The 13,450-nt window shown below is 43.8% G+C and overlaps 1 protein-coding gene across 3 annotated transcripts in view; it reads left to right on the top strand.

Moving 5' to 3' along the window:
- Nucleotides 1-13,450, top strand: part of LOC120553476 (protein PHTF2-like) — a 45,325-nt gene that overhangs the window by 13,647 nt on the left and 18,228 nt on the right. For 2 of the 3 annotated variants that reach the window (XM_039791919.1, XM_039791922.1), the window contains exons 3-4: nt 8,162-8,218; nt 8,575-8,586. In XM_039791919.1, the coding sequence (XP_039647853.1) occupies nt 8,162-8,218; nt 8,575-8,586 (69 nt within the window). The remainder of the gene's footprint in view (nt 1-8,161; nt 8,219-8,574; nt 8,587-13,450) is intronic. The other variant, XM_039791920.1, reaches the window with a different exon arrangement.

Raw genomic sequence — 13,450 nt, 5'->3', positions numbered from 1 at the left:
GTCCCATGTCGAAGTGTCCTTGGGCAATACACTGAACCCCGAGTTGCCCCCAATGCTGCGAATTGGAGTGTAAATGTGTGTGAATGTTTATCTGATGAGCAGGTGGCACCTTGTACGGCAGCTTCGGCGACAGCGTATGAATGTGGGTGAATGGTTCCTGTACTATGTAAAAGTGTTTGAGTAGTTGTTAAGACTAGAAAAGCGCTATATCAAAACAGTCCATTTACATTTACCAGGACAGAATGATTTGATTTATCTCTAGTGATTCAAATATCTTTATTGATGCTGTGGTTAACAGGCTGACCAATAACACGGCAGATAGACAAGTCTCGACGGGCAAAGACGGGTTCATTGCAGCTCTTAAATTTGTATGTTCATGCTAAAAATACAAGAGACAGCAAGAGATGGTCTGTGGTTTAGTATTAAGCAAACCCCTGAAATCGCGCCAAATAAACAAACTGCCCTCAGGAGAGTATTTAGGTGGCCTTGCATGGTGGAAAAAAAAAACTATTGTGTTTTTGTAGCCTTGGCTTTTATTAGTGGTGGTGTCATTTTGATCAGGATCCCTAAGGTTATATTGTAGATACTATCAAGAGTGAGGACTATGGATTGGTCTCCTTCTATTAATTTGTTTTAAGTCTCTCAGGGTTTTTCCTGCCTTAGAACGGTATTTTGGGGGATGACTACACACAACCACAAGCATGATCGGGCCTCGAACAGTAAAGGCAATGAGTCTGTGTTACCTCATTTGACCGAAATCTATGCGTTTACCTGTTATTTCTGACAATTTGATAAACAAAAATGTATATTATGCTTGAATGAAATGAAACCCAAATTAACAAAACCGGTTCAATAAATCAACGGTACAGTCCCGTACAGCCTGACTTAAGAGATAAAACTGAGAAAGCTTTCAAGTATATTTTCTGCTTTTTCAACGGTTGTTTGGTAAATTGCTCTTAAACACATTTAGAGAGGATTTTAATTGCTATTTTTATTCTGAATTCTTCATTTGGGTGCTGGTGATTTTCCTTTGGGGGCTGAAACATCTTTGGGGGGCACCAAAAAAAAAAGGTCTCTGAAATGTGAACTTTTGTTAATTTATTATGTTAAAGAAGGAGAATTTACGTAAACACTGGCACTGTTTTCTACTAAAGAAATGATCCCTGTAAAAACTGAATGTTCAGGGCACTATCCAGAGTAACATTTATTTTGTTTATATTTTTTTTAAGATAATTTTAATGCCATGAGTGCCATAAACACTGTTGTTTTTCAGACAACAGCAGTGACCAGTGCTAGTTTGTGTCTGTTAGCTCATAGCTTTAGCGGCAGACTGTTGAACGTCCCGCTGTTGGAATCCTCTACAGTGAAATACAGTCACACTTTTACACCGTTTAACTGTCAGCATTTTAACCGTGTTTAATCCTATTACTACTGTAGCTAATCATAGGCTGACGTTACCACGAAACGGTTGCCAATTGACTCAATCAACCTTTACTGTTGAGCCCTGTAGCGTTTAACACGATTCATTTATTCACGTTACTTTATCGTGCTCCCGAAATGTTACAAATGTAACAACATTTTGACTATTAATGTAATCTTGTAAACCGCCTGGCACCTTATTTATTTTGTTCTGTTTGTGTTCCATTTAGTTTTGTATCTTCTTTGTATTGTTTTGTATGTCCTTGAAGCTGAACTTCCCGTCTGCCTCTCACCAGCCTACAGGCAGTGCCCCGTATGACTCACAGTATGTTTCTGACTGTGCTATGTCTGCAGACAGGCTTCTTATAGACTGTTTGTTTGTTTGTGTGGAAGCTGCTTTTGTTCTCACCACAGTCCCTTGCCAAACCCATATTACAGTGAGGACATATGCAGCCGTGTAGTCTAGATCTGTTACAGTACCAGCCAGACTTACTTTTTTTTTGTCTGACACATGCTTAGTATAGTCTAGAGGGAGGCCAATGACCAGCTTCTTATGGCATGTCAGTGATATATTTAAACTTAAAAGTTGCACTGTAATAAATCAGCTTATAGCTTATTTGTGGTGGTGGCTTTAAGTCTTTAAGACATAAGCATGATAGTTCATGACCTTATTATGCGTGTGAGATCTGTGCGCTCAGAGCGATGAAATGAGTTTATATATGGAGGACATGAATATATTTAGAGTAGAGGAGGCAACACATGAATTAATAAATAGCTGCATATGCTATTTATATAGTATATATTTATATCTTCATACTTATTTGGTCAATTCTTCAGTTGTAGGACACGAGTGTGCATTTTCCTTTCCATCCATTCCACAAAATGAGAAATCACACCCTTTGTTTATTTTCTAACGTTGTATAAACAAAACAATTAATTGAGAACATTATCGTTAGATTAATCGATTATGAGAATAATTGTTAGTTGCGGCATTTATAATTATGTTCAGATTTTCTGTAAAATAAGCTGATCTAGACCTGGAAAGATGAGTAAGTTAATTAATTGATCAGTCAGAAAAATGAATGTGCAACTCTTTTGATAATTGTTTATTGTTTAAGTAATTTCCAGCCTCTATTTCATGAGGATTTGGTGCTTTTGTTTAGTCTAATATGATAGTAAACTGAATAGCTATTTTTTTTATGTTGGACTGTTTGTGAAACAAAAGACATTTGAATATGTGGCCTTGGGTTCTTTGAAATTGGAAAAAAAAAAATGTTTGCCGATTCATTGATAGGTAAAATAATCATCATCTTATGACTTTATTGCTGAACCCATGACTGCTAACAAATGACCTGTACAACATTTAACCAGTTTTCATATGAAGCTCAACAGGCAGAAAAGTCTCTGTTTAGCCGCTAGAAACACAACAGGACATTTCCGAAGCGAGTGAAGAGTTTTCAATCTGACACACGCACGCACGCACGCACGCACACACACACACACACACACACACACACACCTGTCTGAGCTGAAAATAGAACTTACACACTCTACACCAACCCCTCTCTTTGTGTCCGTTACCATAGTCACACTTGAAAACAGCAGAGGGTTAATTTGCACGTCACAACCAGCTGCCTGACCCACATTACTTTTTAAATCATCTTTCACACACTTCTGTGACATTATTTGTTGTTTAATTGAAGTCCACTGACAGCCATTTTGATAACCAGTTAATTGTTTATCAGTTCAATATCTTGAATGATTATTTCATAAAAAAAGACAAATTCATGGATAATGAACATAATCATTAGTTGCATTCCTCATTTGGATTCATTCATACATTCGGTCCTTGAAAACTTTCCATTCGTTGTACAAACCACTCTGCACTGAAAGCATCCTTGTACACACACTAGCAGTGCCTTTGTGCGTTTCAACGGGTGGTTAATCGGTGTGCCAAAGCTCACCACACCTAGACAGGTGTATGTAAATAGGCGATTCCAAAAATGAAATAGATGAGGGATTTTCCATCACACCCTGTTCCACAGTGGAGAGTACCGATGAATACAGAGACCTAAAATAGATTTTGTTGATTTATTTAACTTGGCTAAAGCCATAGAGTACAGAAGGAAAGGACTTTATGTTATACCCAGTAGTTTCCCATAGTTTTAAGGGCCTATTACCAATGAATTTTCAAAGATTTGAAAACCCAGCACCTGAACAAGCCACATTTGGGTTCACAGCCCATCTTATGAGTAAATCTGTTGGATATTTTTTCAATTAATTGATAATTTGTTTTTAGTCTATACGATGTCGAAACATTTGGAAAAAGGCCTAATGTAAGTTCCCAGAGCTCAAGGTGCTGCTATCGAAGTAGTCTTCAATTTACAATAAAGTAAAACAAATAAAACCAGCAAATCTCGAACCAGCAAAAACGTTTGGTTATCAGAATTGACTAAGCTAGTCTATAATAACATATAGCAGATGGATGGCAATAATTAACACTGATGAACAATTATTGACAGCTGATATGCTTAATGTGTTAAACCTTATGAATGTCAACTGTAGACACGCACTTGAACACAAACCTCCTAACACTTCCCAAACCTGTGTGTGCCCCTCCATTGCAGAGGCAGTTGTTATATAACTCTGTTGCTTGCCATAATCCCTCTCTCTCCCTCCCTGGATCATCCCTCCATCCGTCACCATGGTGACCCCAGCACTGCCGCAGCGGCACACTTGGCCCCGTCCTCTTCCCTTCTGGTGCACTCTCGGTGCTCGATTTGCTTGTCAAATTGCCAGTCTTTGATTTCTCATTGAAATCAGTGTGCCATTTGAACAAGAATATTTAACTCATGGCAGTCACTAAAGCAATCTTTTTTTATTTCATTTTGAATTCTTTATCATTGAAAGGAAGAGGCAAAGAAAAAATTTTTTTTTTTTTTTCGATAACAAGGGGATGCGCCCTGTGTGTCTGAAAATGACTCCTCTTTCCATACCTGCCTTCCTCCTTATCTACACCCTCTCTCCTTCTTTCTCTTTCTGCTGTGTTGTCTGGTCATGTGTGTCCTCTGGCTTTCCTCCACATACACTCAATCAAACGTGTGTGTGTGTGTTAGGTTGAGTGATGTGGCAAATTAGCTGTCAGCCCAAATGTCATACAGTTGGTCAGTCACTCAGACAGATTTAATGCTATCCGGTGCTCAGAATAGCCCATTTGTTCGCAACTGGTGGAGCCTCAGGATCCACATTTGTCAATAAGTCACAGCCCAGTCATAATGTCAGATTTTAAATTGCAATTTATTTGGGGAAATGAACAGAGGAGTAATCTACAGTGCCTTATTGCAGCGAAAAAGTCGAACGGGGGCAAAACTTCCAATACAAAAAAGAAATCCGAAGCAATAGCAACTGCTGTTAATTCCTGCTGCAGAAATTTGACTTAAGGCCGGGACACATATAGCCAACGGGCGACCGTTGACAGAAAACCCCGTCAATATGATCAGTCGCGTCCCCGAGGTCCAAAAAACTGCCACAGAACACACCAAAAAGACGAGAGGAGATGAGACGTAATACATCTCCATAACAGCAGGCGGCGCTAATCTGTAATGTTGCCCACGAAATGAAAACCGACAGCTGATTGGACGAACGCGTCACATGGGTTTGTTTTCTCCGGATATTGAGAGCCAGACTGTCATGGCGGCCGTTCAGAATACGATCTCATATTGTACTAAAATAGTTCACTGAAATGTGTTTATGAGAACATTTTAAGCAAGAAATAGGCCATGCAGTTGCTGAATCTGTCTTCATTTCAGCTCAACAAAGGTCAGTTGAGATACTGTAGTCACCTCATTGCGCTCGTCATTTCCAGGTGAGTCCCGATTTCCCTGCCGCCGACCGAACATGTCAGGTCGGCCAAAATGAACGCTGACAGCCCCCCAGACGGACGACGGCACGGGACACACTGAACAGATTTGAGTCACTGACCTTGCCAGACTGTCCCACGGCCGATAATCGGCCTGATGTGTCCCGGGCCTTAAGAAGACTGAAATCACTAGTTGGACAATTATGAAGTAGTGGTGAGCTCTGTAATTGAGGAGAAGTGGAAAGTGAGTTTCCCTTTTAATGTACATACTACAATAACCGGAGTGTCAATTTTACAAGAAATGGCTAAACAAAAACCTGAAATATTCCGGCATCTCTGTCTCCATGGCGTGGAAAAGGAAGCAGGATGGACTTTAGTAGCTGTTTTGTAGCTTTCCATTTCATCATCAGGTAAAATATGCAGCTGCTTTGCCAAATAAAGAGGGGAAAAGAAGAAATGTTACTTTTTTAAATTGTTTCAGGTTGGCCGCATGTTAGACCAAAATCTTTAGTGTACAGCTGCTCTGGAGCTATCGATTACATCACACGATGCTCAGTTGTCATGAAATTAGAGATGTTAAAATGTCCATGCTTCTGACCACTTCAACAAGTTAGCTTACAAGTTGAGTTTAGTGCTTTTGTCTGCTGTTTTCAAGGTCAAGAATGAACTTTAAATCTTAGAAATTATTGAAACGGTCCCTTTTTAACTGTTAATCCTCTTGTTTTTGCAGACATGCTGATATACAGCCCAATAAACTCATAGGACACAGCTACTTACAAGACAAAACAAGTTGAATAAGTTGTGTGCCAAGTTAACAGTTACAGAAGTTTAGGCATCTGCTTTGATTTGACCCGGAAAGCAGTAATTGTCTGTCTGATGACAGGTGTGACCTGCCAGCAGAAATCAGTATTTCAAAATGAAAGCAAAGCCTTAAAAGCATGATACGTGTCAAAATAAAAGTTTTGCAGGACGACCCATCTTTAGATCAGGGTCAGACGTGGGCACGGGCGCAACGTGACACACTGCCTGACCCACATCTAATCTAGCTGGTATCTGGTGGTTGACACAGGGATGTCCCAAGGCACCGCGGCTCTGGGATTATTATTTTTTTTGTTTGTTTAACTATCCAGAAGAGTGAATGATTTATAAAGTAACCCTCTAACCAACATTATAGACACCTTTCTTCTCTCCACCCTTTTTTATTTTAATTTCTTTTTTTTTTTTTTGTCTTTGACCCCCCTCTTCCTCCCTCTTTCTCTCTTTCTATCCATGTTTAATGAAGTCTCATTAAAGATGCAGACTTTCCACTGGCAAGCTTGGGGGGTGACCCAGACTAGATGCCTTGGACACACACACACACACACACACACACACACACACACACACACACACACACACACACACACACACACACACACACACTCTCTAATCTGCTGAGGTCGGATCATCTGATGATCCGGTCTATAAAATTGCACACGCTGTAAAAAAATGAAAAGCAACCAAATTGTGACTTTAGCCTCCCTCCATTTTTTTCTCCTTCATTTTCAACAGTCGAAGCAGAGGATTATCTGCTAATCGTAACTGTGTGGATTCAAACTCTGGCAGGGTGAAGTTTGTACAGATTGTACCTTGCAGTGTGTTGGTTTTGTATGTGTTCTTCCAGGCCAGTCTGGACAAGGTACAAATCTGTCTTGTCCCCACATTAACGGCACTTTTTGTCCATCTCTCTGTCGTGCTACGCTCATACAGACACACTGCATACACGAGGATTTGTCAAACATCTACTTCAGTGTGTACTCCACCTAGCCTCACACACACACACACACACACACACACACACACACACACACACACACACACACTTTCTTCTCCCCACTCACTCTGATGATCTATTGATCTGTGTGACAGGTGGTGCTGCTGCATTCATTTCCCAGAGTCACACCCTCCTCCCTTTACCGTGCGTGTGGAACGTTGATAAAAACTGGCTTTAGCACAAGATCATGTCTGTTGGAGGAGAGGTTTCTTTTCTTCCTGTTGGCCATGACCTTTTTGGACCAGTTTCACAGGTTCTTAATTCTACTTAAGGGATGAGAAAGAAAAGTGAAGACGGAGGTAAAAAGTAAACAATAGAGAAGGACACGGTGAAAGAAGGCTTACTGTAGAGAACTCGTAACTGTAGCAGACTTTTTTTTTTTTTTAATACATTTGTTTTGATGTTCTTTTCCAAACAAATTACAGAATTTGGGGGGGGAATCGTGTATAAAAATATACACTGGAAATCTAGAACATGGGAGTCTTGGTTGAATATTTAACATGTAGCTTCAATGATAACTAACCATTTGGTACAGAATATGTAATATTGTCAAAAGATGGGGCCCCAAGAGGATAAAAAAAAAGAAGCTAATTAAGGGGTGTTTTAACGTGTGAAAACTGTAAGAATTAAACACTGATTGCTAAATTAAAATCCTAATTTATGGTGAAAAGATTCACTATGCATGCGACACAGTTGTAAACTTGTTTTATGAGATCGTGACAGCTCCAGTTATGAAGCAAGAGCTTTAATAATCCTGATCTCTCTCACCAAATGCAAACCAGAATGATTTGTTTTTGCAGACTTATCCCAATCGTAAAAATCCGTTGTTATGGGGATATAATGTGGCTTTAAATAATGATAATGATGCATTGCGTTGGCAGTTCACTTTGTTTTCAAGGAAATAATTTTTTACTTTTCTTTAGTAAATGTAGCTTCTTCATTGAGGTGAAGCTTGTTGATGCGTCTAAGAAAATCTTTATTGTGGTTCGGATCATTATTCCTTAAATTAAAACCTTACTGTAGCTTTCCTCTTATTCATCATTAATCCTTCCTCTTGTTTATTTTTCCAGATTGGCGCCTATGACCAACAGATATGGGAGAAATCAGTGGAGCAGCGAGAAATAAAGGTATATTTGTGTCATTGTTTGTTTGCGCCATGTTTCTGTTATTTCACTTTTTTCATTTTCCTGTTTGTGTTTTCTTTCTGTGCGTTTTCTTAGTGTCTCTCCTCATCCTCTATTTCTTTTGGTTCCCAAAGTCTTTTTTTTTTTTTTTGTCCTCTCTTTGACTTTCACTCCTCAATCTTCCTCCCTTTTCTTCTGTTTACGCTGTCTCTCACCATGCTGCCGGTTCTTTTCCAGTGTTTTCTTTTAACTCTTACCTCTCTCTGCCCTCCTGGCTGGGTGTCACCTGCCCATCTCTCTTCTTTTTATCTCCATCTCCATCCCTTCTTCTTCCATCCGTCTTTTCCTCCTCTCTACAGTTTATTTCTCTGGTGAGTATACAGCGGGGAGGACGTCCCTATTGTTGTCCCACAGTGCACGTCTGCTCACCCAAGCTGTAGACTGTTAGACTGTGATTGGTTGGTTTGATCACTCATTTCAGTTGCCATGTCAAACTCCTGGTGTGTTTATTAACCCCACTCTGTGTTCACACTGTAGCAACACTGCTTTGTGATCGGCTGCAGGAGGAAGTTGTTTCCTTAAAGTTTAACTGCAGCCAGACAAATGAGGGAACTGAGCAGCTGCAGCCTCCATAGTTGCTTGTGGTGTGAACACAGCTTAGATTAGCGCCAAAACTGTGGCTGTCTTTAACTCTTCACTGAAAGTTTTTAGGTTGAAAGTGAAACAACAATGACTCTTAAAGTGACGCAGACCTTTTTGAAGGTCAGCTCAAAGATTTGACGAAAGACAAAGCAGTTTTGTTTTTTTCAGGATTATATTGCTGCATTTCTGTGACCCGTCAGCGCTGTGTGTTCCTCCGGTAATAGACGTAACAAGTTTGGGTAGGGAAGTACATTCCCAGCCTCTAGTTCACAGCACAAATTTCTAGTCATTCCTGTTTGTCAGCATATAGCAACACTACATATACAATGCCAAAAAAAGACGTGGAAAAGAATAGGATAAGTAATGTAGATACAAATCTACCAAAAGAGTTAAGATTCATAGAAATGAAAAGATATAGAAAGAGAATGAAAATAAAATTGTATATCCATCCATCCATCCATCTTTATCCGCTTATCCGGTGTCGGGTCGCGGGGGGAGCAGCTCCAGGAGGGGACCCCAAACTACCCTTTCCCGAGCCACATTAACCAGCTCTGACTGGGGGATCCCGAGGCGTTCCCAGGCCAGGTTGGAGATATAATCCCTCCACCTAGTCCTGGGTCTTCCCCGAGGCCTCCTCCCAGCTGGACGTGCCTGGAACACCTCCCTAGGGAGGCGCCCAGGGGGCATCCTTACCAGATGCCCGAACCACCTCAACTGGCTCCTTTTAACGCAGCGAGCAGCGGCCTCACTCGAGCTCCTCACGGATGACTGAGCTTCTCACCCTATCTCTAAGGGAGACGCCAGCCACCCTCCTGAGGAAACCCATTTCGGCCGCTTGTACCCTGGATCTCGTTCTTTCGGTCATGACCCAGCCTTCATGACCATAGGTGAGGGTAGGAATGAAAACTGACCGGTAGATCGAGAGCTTTGCCTTTTGGCTCAGCTCTCTTTTCATCACAACGGTGCGATAAATTGAATGTAATACCGCACCCGCTGCGCCGATTCTCTGACCAATCTCCCGCTCCATTGTCCCCTCACTCGCGAACGAGACACCAAGGTATTTGAACTCCTTCACTTGGGGTAAGGACTCATTCCCTAACTGGAGTAGGCACTCCATCGGTTTCCTGCTGAGAACCATGGCCTCAGATTTAGAGGTGCTGATCCTCATCCCAGCCGCTTCACACTCTGTGGCGAACCGATCCAGTGAGTGCTGAAGGTCACAGGCCGATGATGCCATCAGGACCACATCATCTGCAAAGAGCAGCGATGAGGTCCCCAGCCCACCGAACTGCAATCCCTCCCCACCCCGACTACGCCTTGATATCCTGTCCATAAATATTACAAACAGGATTGGTGACAAAGCGCAGCCCTGACGGAGGCCAACCCTCATCTGAAACGCGTCCGACTTACTGCCGAGAATCCGGACACAGCTCTCACTTTGGTCGTACAGAGATTGGATGGCCCTGAGAAGAGACCGCCTCACCCCATAATCCCGCAGCACCTCCCACTGTATCTCCCGGGGGACCCGGTCATACGCCTTCTCCAAATCCACGAAACACACGTAGACCGGATGGGCATACTCCCAGGCTCCCTCCAGGATCCTTGCGAGAGTGAAGATCTGGTCCATTGTTCCACAACCAGGACGGAATCCACATTGTTCCTCTTCAATCTGAGGTTCGACTATCGGCCGAACCCTCCTTTCCAGCCCCTTGGAGTAGACTTTACCAGGGAGGCTGAGAAGTGTGATGCCCCTGTAATTGGCACACACCCTCTGGTCCCCCTTTTTGAAAAGGGGAACCACCACCCCGGTCTGCCACTCCTTTGGCACTGTCCCAGACATCCACGCAATGTTGAAGAGGCATGTCAACCAAGTGAGCCCCTCCACACCCATAGCCTTGAGCATTTCTGGATGGATCTCATCAATCCCCGGGGCTTTGCCACTGTGGAGTTGTTTGACTACATCAGTGACTTCCGCCTGGGAAGTTGACAACAATCCCCCATCATCCTCCAGCTCTGCCTCTAACATAGAGGGCGTATTAGTCGGATTCAGGAGTTCCTCAAAGTGCTCCTTCCACCGCCCTATTACCTCCTCAGTTGAGGTCAACAGCGTCCCATCCTTACTGTACACAGCTTGGATGGTCCCCGCTTCCCCCTCCTGAGGTGGCGAACGGTTTTCCAGAAGCACCTTGGTGCCGACCGAAAGTCCTTCTCCATGTCTTCTCCAAACTTCTCCCACACCCGCTGCTTTGCCTCTTTCACGGCAGAGGTTGCAGCCCTTCAGGCCCTTCGGTACCCTGCAACTGCCTCCGGAGTCCTCTGGGATAACATATCCCGGAAAGACTCCTTCAGTCGGACGGCTTCCCTGACCACCGGTGTCCACCACGGTGTTCGTGGGTGACCGCCCCTTGAGGCACCTAAGACCACAGCTCCTTGCCGCAGCTTCAGCAATGGAAACTTTGAACATTGTCCACTCAGGTTCAATGCCCCCAGTCTCCACAGGGATGCACGAAAAGCTGCACCAGAGGTGTGAGTTGAAAGTCTGTCGGACAGGGGCCTCCTCCAGATGTTCCCAATTTACCTGCCCTACCCGTTTGGGCTTACCAGGTCTGTCCAGAGTCTTCCCCCACCCCCTGACCCAACTCACCACCAGATGGTGATCGGTTGACAGCTCCGCCCCTCTCTTCACCAGAGTGTCCAAAACATACGGCCTCGGATCAGATGAAACGATTATAAAATCGATCATTGACCTTTTGGCCTAGGGTGCTCTGGTACCAAGTACACTTGTGTTCGAACATGGTGTTCGTTATAGACAATCCACGACTAGCACAGAAGTCCAACAACAAACAACCACTCTGGTTTAGATCAGGGAGGCTGTTCCTCCCAATCACATTCTCCATGTATCTCCATCGCCCACGTGCGCGTTGAAGTCCCCCAGCAGAACTATGGAGTCTCCCACTGGAACCCCATGCAGGACTTGCACTCAAGGTCTCCAAAAAACCTTGACTGTTGTTTGGTGCATATGCACAAACAACAGTCAGTTTTCCCCCCCCACAACCTGCAGGCGTAGGGAGGCGACCCTCTCGTCCACCGGGTAAACTCCAACATAGCGGCGCTCAGCCGGGGGCTTGTGAGTATCCCCACACCCGCCCGGCGCCTCACACCCTGGGCAACTCCGGAGAAGAAAAGAGTCCAACCCCTATTCAGGAGTATGGTTCCAGAACCGAGACTGTGCATAGAGGTAAGCCCCACCAGATCTAACCGGTAGCGCTCCACCTCCCGCACCAGTTCCGGCTCCTTCCCCCACAGAGAGGTGACATTCCACGTCCCCAGAGCCAGCGTCTGCCGCCCGGGTCTGGTCCGTTGAGGCCCCTGACCTTCACTGCCCCCCGTGTGGCAGCGCACCCGACCCCAGAGGTTCCTCCCACAGGTGGTGGAGAAATAGGTGCCACGTAGCTTTTTCGGGCTGTACCCGGCCGGGCTCCGTGGCAAACCCGGCCACCAGACGCTCGCTGACGAGCCCTCCATCTGGGCCTGGCTCCAGACGGGGGCCCCGGGCTTCCTCCGGGCAGGGTCTCTCTATCTCTACCTCGTTGTGTCATAGGGTTTTTGAACCATTCTTCGTCTGGCCCCTCACCTCACCTCAAATTGTATAGTTGTTATACATTTTATTGTTATAACTTGATAGTGATAAATGCTCACTTGCTGTCACTGCATCCTTCTTGTTGTGCAATCTATGATATTCCAAACTGTTATTTAAACAGGTTAAACCACAAACAGGGACGTAGTAGGAAGTGGAGATACTGCAGAGTGGTGTTATTGTCATAGATACCAAAAAAACAAGTGACTGACTGTATCTGTTTGACATGAATTGGTCAGTGTTAGAAGTTTGTTTTCTTTCAAAGCCACCAGTTTCTTAAGAGGACTCCATCGATTTAGCATTGCACTTCTGTAACTTTGTCGGACTCAAAATCGATGCAGCTGCAGAATCAGAAAACGCACATATACTGTGTGTGTGTGTGTGTGTGTGTGTGTGTGTGTGTGTGTGTGTGTGTGTGTGTGTGTGTGTGTGTGTGTGTGTGTGTGTGTGTGTGTGTGTGTGTGCAATGACCGTAACTACAGCACTGCTTCACTTCGTGGGTTGTGGGACAATTTAGTGTGTGTGCATGGCTTGACTCCCTCACGGTGGGACTGTGGAAATCGGAGCCTCTTCACCTGTCTGCTGGGACATTTCACCTTTTGACCTTTTAATCCATCCCTTATCAGATTTGATAACAGATTTTCTTATTCAACGTTCCCAAAGGGGGGTTCGAGGACATGATAAAGGTTTCTAACGGTGTTTTTAGGGCAGACTTACATTCAGTTTATTTGTTTTGCGATAATAATGGAGACAGGAGATATACAAATTGTGTGTACATCTATATTTTATCTGCCTACTGTACCTCTGTCCTGTAAACAGAGGTGTGAGACACACTCTTATGAATGAGCTCAAAGTTCACACACACGAGCACTACGCTGCGACCTTGGTTCTTCGTCTGTCAACTACTTAGTTTCTCAGGGTTTGTAGCAGCAGACAGTTCAGAGTTTATCTAAGCA

This window comes from Perca fluviatilis, chromosome 23 (assembly GCF_010015445.1).
Source record: "Perca fluviatilis chromosome 23, GENO_Pfluv_1.0, whole genome shotgun sequence".
NCBI classification, from domain to species: Eukaryota; Metazoa; Chordata; class Actinopteri; order Perciformes; family Percidae; genus Perca; species Perca fluviatilis.
The sequence above is the reverse complement of the archived record's forward strand: the minus strand, read 5'-3'. Positions and strand labels throughout refer to the sequence as shown.